Source organism: Globicephala melas, chromosome 3, assembly GCF_963455315.2.
Source record: "Globicephala melas chromosome 3, mGloMel1.2, whole genome shotgun sequence".
NCBI classification, from domain to species: domain Eukaryota; kingdom Metazoa; phylum Chordata; class Mammalia; order Artiodactyla; family Delphinidae; genus Globicephala; species Globicephala melas.
Window position 1 is genome coordinate 40,253,194 of NC_083316.1, and position 19,299 is coordinate 40,272,492.

At 37.9% G+C, this 19,299-nt stretch overlaps 1 protein-coding gene across 1 annotated transcript in view; it reads left to right on the top strand.

Annotated features, from left to right (window-relative positions):
• ITGA2 (integrin subunit alpha 2) overlaps nucleotides 1–19,299 on the top strand; it is a 109,708-nt gene that overhangs the window by 55,886 nt on the left and 34,523 nt on the right. Inside the window, exons 4-13 of the mRNA XM_030881962.2 lie at nucleotides 315–424; nucleotides 2,036–2,127; nucleotides 5,229–5,343; nucleotides 5,505–5,632; nucleotides 7,983–8,131; nucleotides 12,859–13,009; nucleotides 13,304–13,469; nucleotides 15,363–15,439; nucleotides 17,708–17,846; nucleotides 18,954–19,099. Of these exons, the coding sequence (XP_030737822.2) occupies nucleotides 315–424; nucleotides 2,036–2,127; nucleotides 5,229–5,343; nucleotides 5,505–5,632; nucleotides 7,983–8,131; nucleotides 12,859–13,009; nucleotides 13,304–13,469; nucleotides 15,363–15,439; nucleotides 17,708–17,846; nucleotides 18,954–19,099 (1,273 nt within the window). The remainder of the gene's footprint in view (nucleotides 1–314; nucleotides 425–2,035; nucleotides 2,128–5,228; nucleotides 5,344–5,504; nucleotides 5,633–7,982; nucleotides 8,132–12,858; nucleotides 13,010–13,303; nucleotides 13,470–15,362; nucleotides 15,440–17,707; nucleotides 17,847–18,953; nucleotides 19,100–19,299) is intronic.

Consider the following 19,299-nt stretch of genomic DNA (forward strand, 5'->3'; position numbering starts at 1 on the left):
TGTGACCACTAGAAAACTTAAAATTACATATGTGCCCACACTTATGACTTGCATTATATTTCTGTTGGACAGAACTGCTTTAGAGAGACTCCCAGGTGTGTGGCAAGACAGCTGTACTGTAGATGTTCATCAGGGATCTTGATCATCTAAGAGGAAAAGAAGGAGAGCAAATTATAGCTGAGCAAATAAACTGTTCACTTATTAAAAATTGAAATTAAATTTGTTTTTTTTTTACTGTTTTGTGGTCAGCTTTATCTTTAAGAAACTATAGCTAACATTTTATGTCTAATGGAAAATAAAATCCCTATTTCTAGGTTACTGGTTGGTTCACCATGGAGTGGCTTTCCTGAGAACCGAATGGGAGATGTGTATAAATGTCCTGTTGATCTATCCACCACTACATGTGAAAAACTGAATTTGCAAAGTAAGTTATAATTAGCAATGTGATTATTTTACACGTAACAAAATCTCATTTGTTATATACCCAGCTGGAAAATAACAACAAAACCAATCATAGTTTTGTGTTTAAGGAATGTAGACAGCTTTTGTTGCCTTTATGTCTGTAGTCATATGGGGCCCAACTGTATTCAAATTTCCAACACAGTTTGATGACCTGATTAAGAAAGATGGTTGCATGGGAAACGTGCTGCCTCCTGGGCCATCTATCCCCAGACTGTGGACCGGTTTCCACCGACATGTAGGATTATTTTGCTGGTTACTTACAGAAATCTGAGACTATCCATACTTCTCTCCCTCCTCAAAACAAACCATTAAGTATAGAAACATCAGTACTAGGGCTGATTTTGGGCGTGCTGAGGAACACTCTTTATTTCTGGTCATGTCTAAATGATTTCATTCTACTAAAAAAAATTCACAGTTTGGAATTCTTTGTAATTGTTTGCAATTGCTGTTTTAATTATCCACAAAAGTAGACCTCTGTTTCCAGAAGTTAAGTAGTGAAGGAGAATTGGGAAAATAGTTGGATAAGGTAGCAGAGTTAAGAGACAATTTTTCTAATAAAAAAGAGATGATCCTATTGGTAGGGAGAGTGGAAGGAGGCAATAAAAAGGGAGTGACTCCTGGTCAAGAATAAAGTTAACTGGATGGAATTAATGTCTCTGGTACCTGGGAAAATGAGTCTTAGGAAGAATGCTCTCTTCTCTGAAACACAAAGGAAAGAGAGGAGTCAGAATTCTAGAAGGACCTTTAGGTAAAGATGAGAGAAGTTGAGATTATCTTTCAAGTGTGATTATCTTCTTTGCAGTAGAGAGTGATGGGATCTGGGTTGAGTTTGGAGGCTTGAGAAGAAGGGTGAAGTTTTAAAACAGGTATCCTGGGAAATGGGGCATAAACTATATAATAAAACTTTTGAATACTCACCCCTAATATATATCTTTTTATTATTTTAGAAATTTTATGCATATGTATATATACATATGAGCAGATGACTTAGCATAATTTATGTGTATACACATATACATAAACAGTGTAATTTTATGTATATGTATACCTGTATGTGTACATATATGTATACACCTTGGCAGAGATTAGAGGATATGAGAAAATAATGATATTATTGAGAAGAATTTCAGTGTTCAGTAGCTCAAGAATGGATGCAGCAGATGATGCCCTATTTGAGTGGGAGAGAGAAGGTTGGAGAGATTTATCTACTATTCTACATGCTAGTGTCATGATTTCCTCTTAAAGTTCATTCACTATTGCTTTGAGCCAGATTCTACCATACGGCATCCTTTGATAACACTTTAAGGATATTTTTTTCTGATCCAGAATAAAGCTTTAGCTGGAGCCACCATGACCTTTGCAGACTCCACCCCCTAGGATCACATTCTGCAGATGTGATCACATATTTAAATGAGCTGCCAGATCACTGAAGGCATCTCATTTCCATACACTTCATTATATAACACGAGCACTAAATTCAATGCTACATGTAAACCTGAGTGTACGTTGAAAAAAAATGGCTTTAAATAAATGATGATTTAACCACTCTTAAAAATCTTCTCCCCTTTGAAAGCTTCCACGAGCATTTCCAACGTTACTGAGATGAAAACCAACATGAGCCTTGGCTTGACACTGACAAGGAACGTGAGAACGGGTGGATTTCTTGTGAGTGTTTACTTTTCAAATCCTCATTCCTCTCAAGAAAGGATGAAGTCAGTGTCTTCTCACCATCCCTCCTAGCAAGCCAGATCTTGAGGTTTAAATGTTTGAGCTTGATTTTGGATAAGACTTGCTAGATGGAGAGCCAACATGAAAGAACAATATGTTGATATGTAGATGTCTTAAGATATTTAGTAAAACCATTGCCACAGAATGTTTTGGAAAAAGGGATCAGAAGGAACACCGATTCTTTACCCTTGGAAAATGTGCTTTGTATTTGTTGATAACAGCAGAATTCTAGCTCTCATTTCTCCTTCCTGTAGGAACATTCAGGATAGGTACTGCAAATTCAGAAAGTAGGTTTCAAAGCTATAAAGTACTTTTATTTTTAATCGTTTCTGATAATCATTGACCAATCTGATATTATTTAAGGCATGGCTTGATCTCATCTTATTTCATGTTAATGTGTACTCTCATTTAGTTTCTAGAAAGCTGTGAAAAGACCACCACAAATCAGTAAAAGAGAATGCCTTATTTAACAAGAGGTCCGGGGACAATTAATTGGTGAATAACTTGCATATCCAAATATAATTCTGAGTGAATTAAAAAGTTAATATAAAAAACTAGAAGAAAATGGAAGTTTTCTGAAAGAGAGAATAATTCCTGAGCTTGGGACTAACAAAAAAATAACATAGAAAACTGTTGAAAAGATGCAACTGTAAAAAAATGAAAACCATCACACGCCCAAAAAAAAAAAGAAAAAAGTGTTTAAAGGCAAACAAAAACCCAGTCTCATTTGACATTTCTGCCAGTCCATGTAGGTGTAACCTAGTTGTATAGCCCTGTTAAAGTAGTCTTAGAAAGTTTACTTTAACTTTACATTGGTTACGACATGCTACATTGATATGCTAACTTAAAAGCCTGGGTGTATAACCAGATTGCTCTAAAAATGTAATCAATTTTGAACAATATCATTCTGTTTTTACTGAGAGATATTAGAGAGACCTTGGTACCACTAACTGAATTAAGTGTTGCTTATAATATGTGTTAGATCAATGCATAAATGAATATTGCAATGAATCTTCCTGTTTATGATCTTCTGAAGTCTTTATCATAAGGTTGCTTTTGTCTTTTTTTTTAAGTTGAATAAATTAAGAAAGAAAAACATTAAGATACAGGGATTATAGAATGTGCTTCAAAGTTTTTAGTCTGTAACTTCAGATTTTTAATGTGTAACTATAGATTTTTATATGCAAAATAAAACATTTTGTAAATCTTATTTATAAAATAAAATTGCAAGAGAATTTGAGAGATTAACAGTCAATGTAGCAAGTAGAAGGAAGGAGGGAGGGAGGGAAAGAGAAAAAAAAAGAAAAGAAAAAAGCCAAAGTCTTCTTTCCATACCTAAAAGGTCAAAATCTTAAGATACTCTTAAGAATTCTGTGGAAAAGACTGACAATCATCACTTTTTTTTTTTTTGAACCTTCTTAAGTTCCGGGCTTAAAGCAGGAATGTTGTTCTGGCATTAACAATTGGCATATTCTAATTTCAACTCCTTAATGCTGTTTTCCATTGCTTTTAAAACAAAAAAATCTTTTTTAATACTTCATGAGTTAGTATTTTTAAGGGTGATTAAGATAAACCAACTTGGGGGTGGGGATATAGGAATCAGTAGTTGGTATCTTATTTGGTATACTAACCCAAGGCATCAATAGCGATTTCTCCCTAACTAATTGGCAAAATGAACCAGTTTTATAAGGGAAAAACTATGCCTTGTTCATTGAGCATGAAATACGACCACAGCTGCTTCTCCTTTGAGCTACAAACAGTTAAAGTGGGTCAAATAAGTTCCCTTTCATTCTTCCAATCACTCTTTGCAAGTCCACACTTTTCAGTTAAGTTTTAATAATTGTTCCACAGCTTTACATAAGGTTAAACTGTATAGATTTCTTTTTAAGATCATCACTAGACTTCTCTTCGCCATTTTTTCTCCTTTCACATCTAACGATTTGAATATTATTTAATCTAATGTTTCCCACGTGATTTAATCATGATTTAATCAGGAGTTCTTGGCATTCAAGGGCTGCTGAAAGGGAGAGCTTTGGGGTCAGGTCAGTGGAGATATTAATAGTTGGAGTATGATGTGCACAAGAAGACAAACGCCAGCTTTGATAACTGAAGGTTCTAGGGGCCAGAAGTATGGGGTTCTGAAGTCCTCAAAGAAATACTTTGATAACTACAGAGTTAAAAACTGGCAGTTCATGAACCTCCTTTGTGTTTGTTTAGCATGTAGAGTGTTTCAGGTTTTTGTTAACTATAAATTTTCACACAAAATTCTCTCTTTGACTCTCCTTGAGAATTTGGGAGGTCTGGCCACACGGGGCCTGTTGCATACCAGCCCACAGGCAGGAGCCACAATGGTCTGCCCTGCACAGAAAGCGTGGGCTCTTCATTCACCATGGTGTCTACACCTGGCTGGAGCTCTCTTCCAGGCTGCCTGCCTGGCCCATGGGGACATGAGGACTTAGGGTTTCTGCTGAAGAGTATAAATGGAAGGGACAGGAGGAGACCTATGTTCAAGGAATAACAATGATAATGATGCTGGCTAACAATTATATATCCCTTGCTATTTACCCAGCACTGTTCTAAGTGTTTATAGCTATAGACTCATTTCGTCTTCACAGCAGCCTTAAGTTAGGAGGAGGTCTGGTCATCCTCATTTTACAGATGAAGCAGCTGAGACCCAGGTATCTGAGAGACAAAAAATGAACCTTGCACGCATTTTTCTCCTGGGTGTTCTCTGGAAGGACAGCACCCCTTTTGTCGAGCTTGGTGGGTGACCTGATGGGCTCCTCCCTACACTGACAGTCCCAGTGCTCCGGTCCCCAAGACGCCTGACACCAGGCACAGCACATCTGCCACCCTCTCCCTCCCGTCTGTGGGCTCCAGTGCACTTTCTCTCAAAGGCACTGTTGACTTGTTAGTTTCAAGAGTTGACGATTCCTAGAGTCTTATAAGAGAATAGAAATAGTCCTGAGTTTCACAAATGGCGAGGTGGAGGGTTAACGTTTTCCATGTGTTTTGTCATTGTTTTCATTTCTTTTAAGACCTGTGGTCCCCTGTGGGCACAGCAGTGCGGAAATCAGTTTTACACAACCGGGTTATGCTCTGATGTCAGTCCCAATTTTCAGCTCCTGACCAGCTTTTCACCTGCAGTTCAGAGTAAGTTATGAATGTGCAGAGGGTCTGAGCAATGCCTTACCTTAAAGGAGGGGAAAAATTGTATCAACAAGTGCCATCCTTTTTTACTTTGTCTCATTTGTATGTGGATGTGATTTTGCCTTACCTATGGATATATGTTTCTTTCGTCGTTTCCTGTGTAGCCTGCCCTTCCCTCATAGATGTTGTGGTTGTATGTGATGAATCAAACAGTATTTACCCCTGGGATGCAGTAAAGAACTTTTTGGAAAAATTTGTGCAAGGCCTGGATATAGGCCCCACAAAGACACAGGTATGGACATCCATTATATATACACTAACCCACGGCTTTCATTCTGAGAAAATATTATTAGAGATGAGGTCTTTATCTTTGCATTTGTCAAATCCCCATGTTAAAGGCATTTAATGGTAATCTTGAAAGTTAACTGAAATTTGTGCTACACTGAGTTATTCTATCTATGACTTCCCCTAATGCTAGTCTTTAAGCTTGGATTTCTATTCCTGATTCAGGCATCAGATATGTGTATAGCATCTTAATTCTCTTTAGATGCTTATTTTTTCCTCCACTAACTCATGAACTAATCAATACATTTAGAAATCCAATATGTATTTTTTTTACACACGCTTGGACGAATGATGACTTTCTTTTACTTACTCTTTACTGGTGAAAAAATTATCTTTGAATTTTTATAAGTAAGTTCATAGACAGCATAATTCTACCATTTATTATTCTATAGTCTTTTGTCATATTCTAGTCTAGCCTTCCATTTTTCACACAGGACAAGTCTTTTCAATACTTTTGAATAACTTTTTATGTTTTAAAGAGTCTTTAATTTGGTTTTCTGTCTTCCTGAGGTAGGCAAGCAAAACTCAGGAGCAGAAACGTCATGCTTTTATAACGCTGAATAGCATTTTTTAAGTTTCAGGGTTTTTTCTTTCTTTCTTTCTTGTTGGATCTGCTATTTCGTGGGCCATCCTGGTTGTAGCAGGACATTGACCCAATATCAACAGGAATCAATTCACAGAGTTACTAGTTCCTGGGTTGCATCTGGTGCTCCAGGGGCCAACAATTGTTGGAACACTTTTCTGAAAAGCTTTCCAGTTATCTATATTGAAATTTGCTTTTCTGCTTCCCTATACAGCATTATAAAATATTGTTATATATTTTCCCTATTGACATTGCTTTTCAATACCAAGAGGACATTAGTATCTGTCAAAACTTTGGAGGTTTCACTGTGGGCTTTCACCAGAAAATAAAATAAAATTTCTGTTAAATAAGACTAGGTATAGTACTGGTTTCTGGAGAGCATCACTGTTAAGGCCCTCATAAGAGAAGTTTTCATCTGTATCTGCTTTTTTTCTCTGTTTCTGAATGGGTTTCCCCCATAACGTGACTTATTGTATTTAATAGTCTCTTGTGTGGAATTCCTGGCCTTCCTCTTCTATCTTCCAATCCCGATGCACCTTCTTCATCTCTAGAGGTGGTTTTACTCAGTATCTTCTCTTCCGTTCTAAATGTGACCTTTCTCTAAGCCCTACTATACCACATTCCTTTAAATCTTCTCTTCCACCTTTATTTTTTACACATAGAAGTTATGGGGCTGTGTCAGGGGGTCACCATTCTCTTCCTATCACCTTAGATTTTGAAATCCTTAGAGTTATTTTTGATCGTTTCCTCTCTCTCAAATCTTACATCCTATCCTAAAGAGGAGGGTTCAGTAATATATTTTTTGTCATTTTTCCAGTGCCTAGTTAACAGCCTTCCTAGAGAAAGTAGCTGATTGAACTCAGAAATCCAGGCCTTGCCCTTCCTGTCTTCCTTACACATTGACCTCTATTTCAGAGACCTTTTTACCACTGATCCCTCATCACCATTCCTATTCTGGAAGCCCCAAATCCTAGGCATAGAGGGTGATCTCAGTGCTGAGAACAAGGACGTTAACAGAAGTGTCTGACCTCCTTGATCTGAAGGATTAGGGTATGTGCCCAAACATCTTGGTCAGAAGTTGTTCTGCCTCTCGGCCCTCTCAAATAAGACCCTCTCCAATGGCATTTTCCCTGAAGACCAGAAACTTCCTGCCCTAAATGCACATAGAGCAGCTTTCTTTCTAACGTCTGTGATTAGAGGAAATCCAGCACAACAAAAACATTCATGTTGACCGCATTGATTAGCACATCACTTTTTCTTGTACTCAACTATAATTCTTTGTTTATTATATAATTATCCTCACTTGATGAGATGTTCTGTTCCGTCCATGACTGCTTATAATTGTTTACATGTTTATATCCATTGGTAACTAGAAAATCTATTTATATCATTTGAATCTTCCTGTTAAGAACTTAATATTCATCCATATGGCAGTGCTTAAAAATCTACAACTATTACTCTTGAGAATCAAATGGTACACAAATGGCACATTATCTTGCTTGTCAGTAAGTAAGGCTGCCCTGCACTGATGGCCTCTGACCAGGAAGTTATTCCACTGGAAGAAAAATAACTATTCTTAAGAAAAATGTTGGAAATGATTCCCTTAAGCTATCAGCCCATGTCTAAATGCACTTTCGATTTTTATTATATTGGTTAAATAGGAGTGATTTATAACTTAATGACAAACCTGTAATAAACTTCTTTTCTCTTGAAGGTGGGTTTAATTCAATATGCCAATTATCCAAGAGTGGTGTTTAACCTGAACACTTTTAAAACCAAAGATGAAATGATTAAAGCAACATCCCAGACATCCCAGTATGGTGGAGACCTCACAAATACATTCAAAGCAATTCAGTATGCAAGGTAAGTTATGTTGCTAATAGGCTAATATTTTGATAAAATAGAGGTGCTCATAAGTACTATAAAGGAAAGATGAAGAAAAGTAAGTATGTGGTACCTACACTTAAATCAGAACTAGTAGAGAAGAAAAGTCTGAACATTCTGTTACTTGAATACTTTGAGAAGGCAGTAGGGGATGACATGTTTAAATCTTTGATTTCTAGAACTTTTATAAGATATTACATAATTTTTTAAGATTTTACATGAAGTAAGTACAGTGAAATTAAAAGACCTTAGTTTAAGTTGGCAATGGAGCAATCTGCATTTATCTGTTAATATTTATCAAGGCCACAGACAACTTGAGCTACTGGAGCACTTCATGCAAATTTAGAAGGGCCATAGATTCCTAAGTGTTAATGACCTAGAAGTCTGAATTGAATTGAAGGGCTCATTCTACTTATAACAGGCTGGGGCGGTGTGAATTTCACAGCTGTGTAACATTCTCCTAATTCTTTGCTCAGTGTCTCTTATTTTCTCAGCACTGCTGACCTTCATCTTCACTCTGCTTTAATCAGATACCTTTACAAAAAATGCTAACTATTCTCCTACTGTTAAAAAAGAAATGAGAACTGTAGGTTCACCTTCCCTTAAACCTACTTCCTGCCCTTTTTCATCGAGTTGTGAGTTCCTTCCTTCCACTGCCATAACTCCTTGAAAGAAGTGTCTATGCTCCCTTCTCCACATCCTTGAAACCTATGGCTCTGCCATCAGGTAAAGATGGTCCTGCCTTAAGCCTCATCCTCTTTAGCTTCCCTGAACATTTGACAATAAGGAGCACGCACTGCTGTTTCTACTCCAGTTGCCATGACACCACACACTTCTAGAAAACCTGCCAACTTTTTGTCAACAAGTTTGCATCTTCACTGGCTCCTTTTCCTAATTTGTCTTCACCAAACAGAGCCCGCTCTTCTATAGCCCTGTTCTCTTAGGCATTGTATCCATTGTATACACATGAGCCATCAGCCCTGCCTGGGTTACCCCATTGCTTTGTCATTAGCCCTGACCTCTCTCCTACAATGCACACAGGCATACAGCTGATGCTGAAAATCCTTATTTGGAGTGTTGGCTCACTAATCAAATTCAGTGCATTCGAAACTGGCCTTACTCTTTTCCCTGCCCCTCCTCATGACTCTGCCATTTTGATTCATGTGTCCACCTTTGCCCCTAGTCATTCAGACTAAAAACTTGATGGTTTACTTTACTCTTTCTGCTCCTCCTTAGGTCACATATCTGGTCAGTCACCACATCCTGTCCTTTCTTTTTCTGAATTTCCTATTTTATCTGTCCCTTCTTTTTTTAGTATATTCTGTGTTCTAGTTGCTGCTTCTATCAACTGCCTACTCTCCCTATATATCTCAAAAGTAGATTCCCTACAAGAGAAGATATGATTGGTTTGGTTAACCTTTTTTGTCCCTATTAAGATGTCCTTTGGAGCCAAGCCATCTCAGAGGCCGCTGGCCAATTGCCATTATGTGAAGTACCCGTCCTGTTCCAGTAAAGTAGACTTAGGGGAAGACTAAGATGACATAGAAAAATGGCCTCGTAGGAGTTAGAAACAGCAAAGGGCCTGTATTTTTTGCAGGGAATGTGGGTGTTGCATTTTTCCCTGGTAAAAGCCCTGGGGCCTGGCAAGCTTCCTTCTCAAGGAGAATGGCCACTTTCTGTTAAAATGAGACTCATATGGCTTTCATGATCTTTTCAAAACTTTTTCTCCCCAGCATCCCTGTCTCACCACAATTTCCCGAGCTAACAGGACTCTTTCCATTGTTAGGAGAGTCACCTAACTTCTCACGCCTTCTGGAATTTAATTACTTCTATTTTCTTTCTCTTCTTCTTCTTCTTCCTCCTTCTTCATCGGTTTCTTTTTTCTTTTTTTTTTTTGCGGTACACGGGCCTCTCACTGTTGTGGCCTCTCCCGTTGCGGAGCACAGGCTCCGGACATGGAGGCTCAGGGGCCATGGCTCACGGGCCCAGCCGCTCCGCGGCATGTGGGATCTTTCCGGACCGGGGCACGAACCCGTGTCCCCTGCATTGGCAGGCGGACTCTCAACCACTGTGCCACCAGGGAAGCCCTTCATCGGTTTCTTTATAAGAACAAATAGCATTCCGATACTCTTTTAGTAAATATTGCCATTTTCCATTGATCTTATCTGAGTGCCTACACTTACAATTTACTGTTCCAAGCCCTGCAGGGAATCAAAACTAAATGAGGCATAGTTTCTACCCTCAGCAAACTTATAATCCTACATGAGCTCTACTGTATGTCATGAAGAGTATAATTCACTCAAAAATTATTTGATGTGAGTACAAGAATTCAGATTTGGCTGAGAAATATTTTTCCATATTTCTATATTCTGCTATATAGAATACAAAAAAAGCTTTAGGAAATAAAATGATAGTCTCAGTTTTACACATGTTGAATTTAAAGAGCTCCTTATACTTTCAGGTGAAAATATTCAATGCATTGAATATACAAACTTGAAGATAGGAGGGATGAATGGAAGCAAATATAGACTTTAAATTGCCATCATGTAGGTGGTGGCAGTGAACCTATATGATGACCCCAGAAAGAATGTGCAACAAGAGAATCGAACAGACAGAAAAAAAAGTTGTTGGACAACTTGTTAAACATCTGGAAACAAAATAAAGCTGAATCCCTGCCTCACTCCTTGAATCAAAATAAATTTCAGCTGGACCACCAATTTAAATCTAAGAAAATGAAACCATTAAAAGACTATGAGAAAACTTGGGTGATTAAAGAGAAAAGTCTTAGAGATAAGTCCTTTTAAAATACCATGTCAAATATAAAAGACACACACGCAAAAGTTAATGGATTTGATTATATCAAAATATAAAATTTCTGTACAGAATTAATATCACTAAACTTCAAACAGTGATTGATGAACTGACAATTATTTACAATATATATGACCAAGGATAATTTTCTTTATTAACAGAAGTCTTACTTGTCAGGAAAGTGATGAAAAACAAAGAAAAATGGGCAAAGATAAAGAAAAATCAAGAGTTCATGAAGGAAGAAATATAAATGGCTAATAAACATATTAAAAATACTCATCATCCTTCATAGTGAAAAAGTACATATTAAAATAACAATTATATATTATTTCTCACTTATAAGAATATCCCAGATTAAAAAGTTAATAATTCTCATTGTTATGGAAAGGAGGTGGAGAAAATTGCATTCTTGTACACTGATGGCAGTATAAATTGGTGGAATTATTTTTTTATAAATTTATTTATTTATTTGTTTGTTTTTTACTTTTGGCTGCATTGGGTCTTCATTGCTGCGCATGGGCTTTCTTTAGTTACAGCGAGCAGGGGCTACCCTTTGTTGCAGTGCGTGGGCTTCTCTTGTTGCGGAGCACGGGCTCTAGGCACACGGGCTTCAGTAGTTGCAGCATGTGGGCTCAGTAGTTTTGGCTTGTGGGCTCTAGAGCACAGGCTCAGTAGTTGTAGCGCACGGGCTTAGTTGCTCCATGGTATGTGGGATCTTCCCGGACCAGGGCTCGAACCTGTGTCCCCTGCATTGGCAGGTGGATTCTTAACCACTGCGCCACCAGGGAAGCCCTAAATTGGTGGAATTTTTGAAGAGCAATTTAGTATTTTATTTATCAAAATTTGAAATGTGTAAATACTTTGTCTAAATAATTTCTCTGCTAAGATTTTATCCTACTGACACATTCAAAAAAGTATGCCAAGATAGATACACAAGGACGTTCATTATAGCATTATTTGTAAAACTCAAAATGGCCTAAATGCATAATAATGGGAATTGGTTAAATAAACTATGGTTCCTCAAAATAATGAAATACTATGTAGCCATTAAAAAAGGAGAAGTCTAAACTAGTGGTTACCAGTGGTGGGGGAGGGGCAACATAAGGGTGAAGGATGGGGAGGCACAAACTACTGGGTGTAAGATGGGCTCAAGGATGTACACCATGGGGAATAGAGCCAATATCTTGTAATAACTGTAAATGGAAATTAACCTTTAAAAATTGTATAGAAATAAAATCAGAAAATCAAAGACAAAGAGTTCTATATTTGCTGATATGGAAAGGTCTCCATCAAAATGAAAAACAGCTGCAGAGAATATGTTCCCATTTTTATAGAAGTTTAAGGAGTAACTTTTGCATATATTTCTCTAGATGAAACATTTTCTAGAAGGAAACATAAACTGATAATAGTGATTATCTTTGCAATAGTGGCTTTGTGTGAAATTTTTGTTTTACACATTTCCAAATGCTTTGGATTTCTTTCACCACGTATATTTGTTACCTTTTAAAAAAGAATTTACTGTTGAAAAAAATAAATGCAGATCCAATGAGTAGTATTTATGACAGGAATGAATATCTTTACCCTGTTGATTAGTTTTAATGAGTTTAATCTTATTAGCAGAAGATAATTCTAAGGATTCCTGATGTAAATACACACACACCCACACACCATGGAAACCATGGAAGTTATTTTTAATGCCAAGCAAGATTTATATTTTTATATGTTTCGCTACGAGCTACGAATAGAACGTAGTTCAGAAGTCACCAGCACTGATAGAGAAATTCTAAATCACAATAGGTTATGCTCAAAGAAGTCAGTTTCATATTTATATTTCTAACCAGAGGTCCACGTGTTTAGTTTATTTTTTGATTGAGTTTTTCTTTTATCTGCCACAGAGATTCTGCTTATTCAGCAGCTGCTGGTGGACGACCAGGTGCTACCAAAGTCATGGTGGTTGTAACTGATGGTGAATCCCATGATGGTTCAATGTTGAAAGCCGTAATTGATCAATGTAACAATGACAATATACTGAGGTTTGGCATAGCAGTAAGTGGCTTTTCTTTTTACTTGTCTTTCAGTTGATGGGTTAATATTCCTTTATAACATCACTTCTGAAGACTGCACTTTCTTATTGGCTGTTCATAGCTTAATATAAAAGAATATTTTTCTCTACCTCTGCTTCTTGCTGATTTGCAGTCCTGTCAATGAAGAGGATATGGAAGTGTTACTTGATTTATTTCTTTAGAGGGCCTATCTTGTTCAGAAATAGCCTAGAAAATACGAATAGGAAAATTGAAGTACAACACTAATGGCCTTCTCCCCTCTTCCTCTATTTTCAAGGTTCTTGGGTACTTAAACAGAAATGCCCTTGATACTAAAAATTTAATAAAAGAAATTAAAGCAATTGCCAGTATTCCAACAGAAAGATACTTTTTCAATGTTTCTGATGAAGCAGCTCTACTAGAAAAGGCTGGGACATTAGGAGAACAAATTTTCAGCATTGAAGGTAAATGAACTCCTTCTTTCCAGAATTTTTTTCAAATTTTTTTCAAAAAAACAAACTGATGTTTACCAGGTTGTAAGGGGGGGAGGGATAAATTGGGAGATTGGGATTGACATATATACACTACTACAGTATATAAAATAGATAACTAATAAGGACCTACTGTATAGCACAAGGGACTCTACTCAATACTCTGTAATGGCCTATATGGGAAAAGAATCTAAAAAAGAGTGGATATATGTATATGTATAACTGACTCACTTTGCTTTATACCTGAAACTAACACAATATTGTAAATCAACTATACTCTAATAAAAATTAAAAATAAAATAACATGTTCTTCAAAAACCTTAAAAAAAAAGAATTCTTTATCACCATACTTGTTCTATTAATGTTAACTTATATACCTTATATAAAGAGAACTCCTAAATAGCATCAGTAAGAAAAATAGACAAAGAATGATGAATAAGTAGTTTATAAAAGATAAAATACAAATGGCCAATAAACATAAGAAAATATTCCCAATTTTAGTAATTATTTTAAAGTATAAATGAAATCAATGTTACTTTGTGTCTAAAAGATAACAAAGATTAGTAATGTTTAATCTGGGAGAGATTATGGGGAAGCAAAAAAGCTCATACACTATAAGATTATAAACTGTATAACCTTTTGGGGTGGCAACTTAGTAATATCTATTATAATCGTAAATAGTTTTACCTTTCCATATTGTAAACAGTTTTTGTAATCATAAAAAATGTTACCTTTTTACACTGCTACATAATTTCTGAAATTCTTGAATTTGTTTGCAACAAACATGTCTACTTTTAAAATTAGAAAAATACAGTGAAGATTTTTAATAGTTCAGATTTTCAGGAAACGTTTTACTTAACCAGATCTACAATAATTTACTTCTATGGCCTTGGAAGGTCTAGTCTCTATAGAAATATCATGTGTTCAAGAGCTCACTATAAGCAGGACTAGAACACAATTCCCAGTTGGTAAAAAGTCCCACATGACCCAAATCCTGGTTCCTGATGGTTAACCCAAATAACTCTCATATTTTATTGAGCATCTACTATGATCAAGTACTGCTTCAGAAGCTGGATCCAAGGGGATTGTGTAAATTAAGTATTAATCCCTATAGTCAGATCTTTATCTCCCGATTATCCACTGGAAGGGTCTATCTAAAAACTTTTATTCTTCTCTACATTAATGTGGCAGTCCAGAAATTTAGCTTCCTTTTTGCGAAGATTAGTGAAATGTAACCGCTTTGGCCACATGTATGGAAAATGAGTTCTAATTGAGTCTTATGGTGCTAGTGTCAGAGGCAAGCACATATGTAGAACTTGGACCAACTTCCCAATTGGTAAAATTCCTACTCAGTCTTGAATCCTAGTTCCTGAAGCCTAATCCAAATATCTCTCAGCACAGTCTTCACTACAGAGCAATTGCCTGGCTCCTCCAACTGCATCTGAGATATATGTGCATTTATTACTACAAATATTTAAAAGCTAAAAATTCAGTTAGGTTCTTAGCAAGTAATGATAATTTTCTTAAAAAAGATAATCATGTCAGTTTTCATCTTACCTCATCCCCTATGCTGAGTGTTCTCTGATATCAGAAATTTCATAAGTATGCCAACAAATACATTAATGTATGATCAAGATTAATAACAACTTCAGACACTACCTCAGAAGCATTATGGATTTCTACGTCTGTTAGAACCCTTCCTTAGAGATGCCTCTCTCTCAGAATCTGCCAGCTCTATATTTTTGAGTGGACATCAGAACACTGTGTGTGTGTGTGTGTGTGTGCGCGCGTGCGTGCGTGCACATGTGTTTCAAAATTTTATTTAAGACTGATAACAGTGATATGATTTTTGCAACTGCTTCCTAGGTACTGTTCAAGGAGGAGACAACTTCCAAATGGAAATGTCACAAGTGGGATTCAGCGCAGATTACTCTCCTCAAAATGTGTGTATATCAGATAACATTTGCCTTAATACTTCTGGGTGCAGTAACCACCATACTAAAGTGGGAAAAACAGCCATCTAGTGATCAGCAGTGCTCATTTCTAGTCACAGTCATTTAGCTTCTTTGCTCTGCTGGCTTATCATCTGAAAAACAGGGGTTAATAATGCCTTCCCTTCCGTATTTCACAGGGATTTTTTTATGGGAAGAAAAATGATAATATACAAGAAAGCTTTTGAGTGCTCCAGGGAACAGGCACTATATTAATTCAAGGTATTATCACTGCAGGAGTTTTCTTTATATCAATTAACTACTGGAAAAATTTGCTAAAAACACACACTCTTGTCATCACTGTTGTTGAATTCTGAGTTGCCGGCGTATCTTTTTTCTAAGAGCAGAGACAGAAAAAAATAGTTGAAAAAGTAAGGAGTTAGGAAAAGAGTGAGATGGGACATCTTCTTAGCTCAGGGAAGTCCATTCTTTCTTAGAAACATCCATCTCGCAGGCCTCTGATTCTAATTCTACTCAGGATATGAGTGCAGTAGTAATAATAGTAAAAGAGGAAAAGAGGTGACACTGGGAAATGCTCGGGGAACAGAATGAACTCAGAGGATTTGATTGGCAGAATAAAGGACCAGGATTACCTTATTTCTCTCTATAATAAAAGGTGTACTAACCTTTTCTGTATCAATTGTTAGAGATTAAAGTTACAGGTCTTTCCCTCAGAAAAAATCTAAGTGAACCCACGCAGAGAGAATTTTTCACACAATTTCTTGAGGTTTTGTACACTCCCTGAAGCCCCTTCCTGCACCCAGATTCAGAGTCCTGGATTTATGACAATCATTCACATAATTTCATGGTCTCTTATCCTCAAAATGGGACACATTATTTCCCTGTTTGCTATGTTTTTAATGGCTTTGTATTTTTCATTCCAAAATCATATCTTGATAAACCATAATGGAAAAGAAAATGAAAAAGAATGTATGTATAACCAAATCACTTTGCTGTACAGTAGAAATTAATTCAACATTGTAAATACTTCGATAAAATAAGTTTAAAAAAATTAACAAAAAAAACCCCCAAATCGTATCTTTGATGTTTTCTAAGATCTAAGATCAAAAACTTAAAAATAAGAAGTCCCATCCTGACCAACCCTACCTTCTGCGATGACTTGTACCTTCGAATATTCAGATTGGGTTTTGAGTCAATCCCCAGTGGCCTGTCCTCTTTGGCCCCTCCCCACTGGTGCTGACCAATGGCAGTTTCTTCTCATATCCAGTGTCACAGCTTCAGGTTCCTTTTGTAGCGGTGCCATATTCAAATAGATGGGATAGGATAGAGAGGATTAGAGGAACATTTGAGAAGGAGTAAAGAAGAGAAAGAAGTTGAAGATAGACCGGGTCAGAAGAGGGCCAGCAGGACGGGTCTGGGGTAGCAGCGCCCACCTCTCCTCCTCTGGCAGCAGCACTTCCTGTTTCTGGAGGATGCCTCACATCCTGAGCTCTTCTTAGGAGTATGTGAGGCTGGAGGCTCGCTTCTGACTCCTTTCTAAATGCTCACAACTGTTTGGCATTTGCAATCATGTGCCTTTGCATGGAAATTTGAAGATGGCTATGTGCCCCTCCTGTGCTGTGGTGCAGATTTATCTTTAAAATGTGTTGTACTAAACGAAACCCAAGGTAACGTGGCCCGTGGGAAGGCTTTTCTTCCGGCACAAAATGTATCAAAACAATTCAGAGATATATCAACACACAGTCTGTTAAAAAAACCAAATTCAGCTGAGTGAATGTGAAGATCTAAGCAGCTTTATTTAATGATTCATGAATCAGGCAGCGTCCCATCTAACAGACAGAGGGGAGCTCCAAGGAGCTGTAGAAAATGGAAGGCTTTTACAGGCGGAAGGGGAAGCAGTTGGTTCAGGCAAGTTCGCCTTCCTGTAGGGGACAGAAGGGCTCTGTCGGGTGGCTTACCGCACTAGTGCTGACCGGGAAATTCCAAACTGACCCGTTAAGATCACACTCCTGGGAGGGGGGCCTTTGCAACTGCAATTAGGTTCGGTATTAAGTCTGGGTTTGGTGATGTGGGCTTGGCACAAGCGTTTCCATTTTGGGGCTGTTGTCTCTTTTCTTCTTAGCAATTCCTATACATTTTACTTCATCATGCTTAGTTTTTTTCCTTTAAATTTAGACCATTTGTTTCAGTGTTTGGCACACACTACACTCTTACGCTTTACAGGTGATGTTAATGCTTTCCATTTTTCGATTATTTTAGGATATTCTGATGCTGGGTGCAGTAGGAGCTTATGACTGGAGTGGGACTGTTGTCCAGCAGACACCTCATGGACATTTGATCTTTCCGAAACAAGCCTTTGACCAAATTCTGCAAGACAGAAATCACAGTTCATATTTAGGTAAGGCCTAGCAGCCTTTGGCTCAGCAAATTTAAATCCCATCCTTTAAACGAGCGTCTTGTTGAATCTCAGGGTCAGTTCGGCAAAGTGCTTGAGCTATCCTCTAATTGGTGTATTTGTTGCACGTATTTCTGTTGCCTCTTTGCCAGTCAGCCCTTAGCCCGTAACTACTTCATGAAACGCTGCGTATTTGACTCATTAATCTCTTCTGGCTGTTCCAGCAGTTGTTATTCCTGGGACATGATTGTGTTTCTCCAAAATAGAAATAGTTCCTAAGAATCAATACGGTAAGTGGTAGTCTTATATCAATTTGGAGTTCCTAGTCTTTTTGTTCGTATAATAAGCAGCCACCAATTTCGAGCACCTACTACGGGACAGCTCCTGAGTTGGCTGTTCTATCTACGTAACATTTAATCCTTCCAACTACCCTTCTTTTTTTCTTGCGGTATGCGGGCCTCTCACTGTTGTGGCCTCTCCCGTTGCGGAGCACAGGCTCCGGACGCGCAGGCTCAGCGGCCATGGCTCACGGGCCCAGCCGCTCCGCGGCATGTGGGATCCTCCCGGACCGGGGCACGAACCCGTGTCCCCTGCATCGGCAGGCGGACTCTCAACCACTGCGCCACCAGGGAAGCCCCAACTGCCCTTTGAAGGAAATATTATTATCCTCATTTTACCTTTGAGAGCCAAAGAGGTTAATTACTTGCCTAAAGATAAAAAACTTACTAAGTGGCAAGTCCAAAATTTGAACCTGGGACTGTCTGACTCCAAAGCTTATGTTCTTTCAACTGTGCAAATTTCCACCTTTTAAAATTCATTTAGTTATTCATTCAAGAAATATTGGTTGAGTGTCAGATTCATGAGTGGCTGATGGGGACAACCCAGAATCTAGGGCCAGCTTTATAGGGAGATGCCCCGCCTCCACTGGGCAGTGCTGGTGGCCAAGGGGCAGAAGCAGTTTATCTTAGAAAAAGGAGGATGTGCACTCAGGATCACTAGCAATTGTGCGTCACACTAACGAAGAGGACCTCTGATCACCTCTGCTAGATTCACAAGCCTATCTGGCCAAGATATTCAGTAGTACCTGCTCTGTGACCCCTTCTCTCCTAGGTTACTCTGTGGCTTCAATTTCTACTGGAAAAAGTGTCCACTTCGTTGCTGGAGCTCCTCGGGCAAATTATACCGGCCAGATAGTGCTGTACAGTGTTAATGAGAGTGGCAATATCACAGTTATTCAGTCTCACAGAGGTGACCAGGTAAATTCCATTGTTTAAGAAGATGAAATTAATTTCAGGGACAACAGGACAGGTGGGGAGTTAGTAGAAATGGAAACTAACATTTATTGAGTGCCTATCCTGTAGCTGGCTCTGTAATCTGTGTTTACTTGAATATTCCTTAAATCTTCACAACGGTATTGAGATCTCCCATCCCCTTTTGACAGGTTACTGAGGGTGTA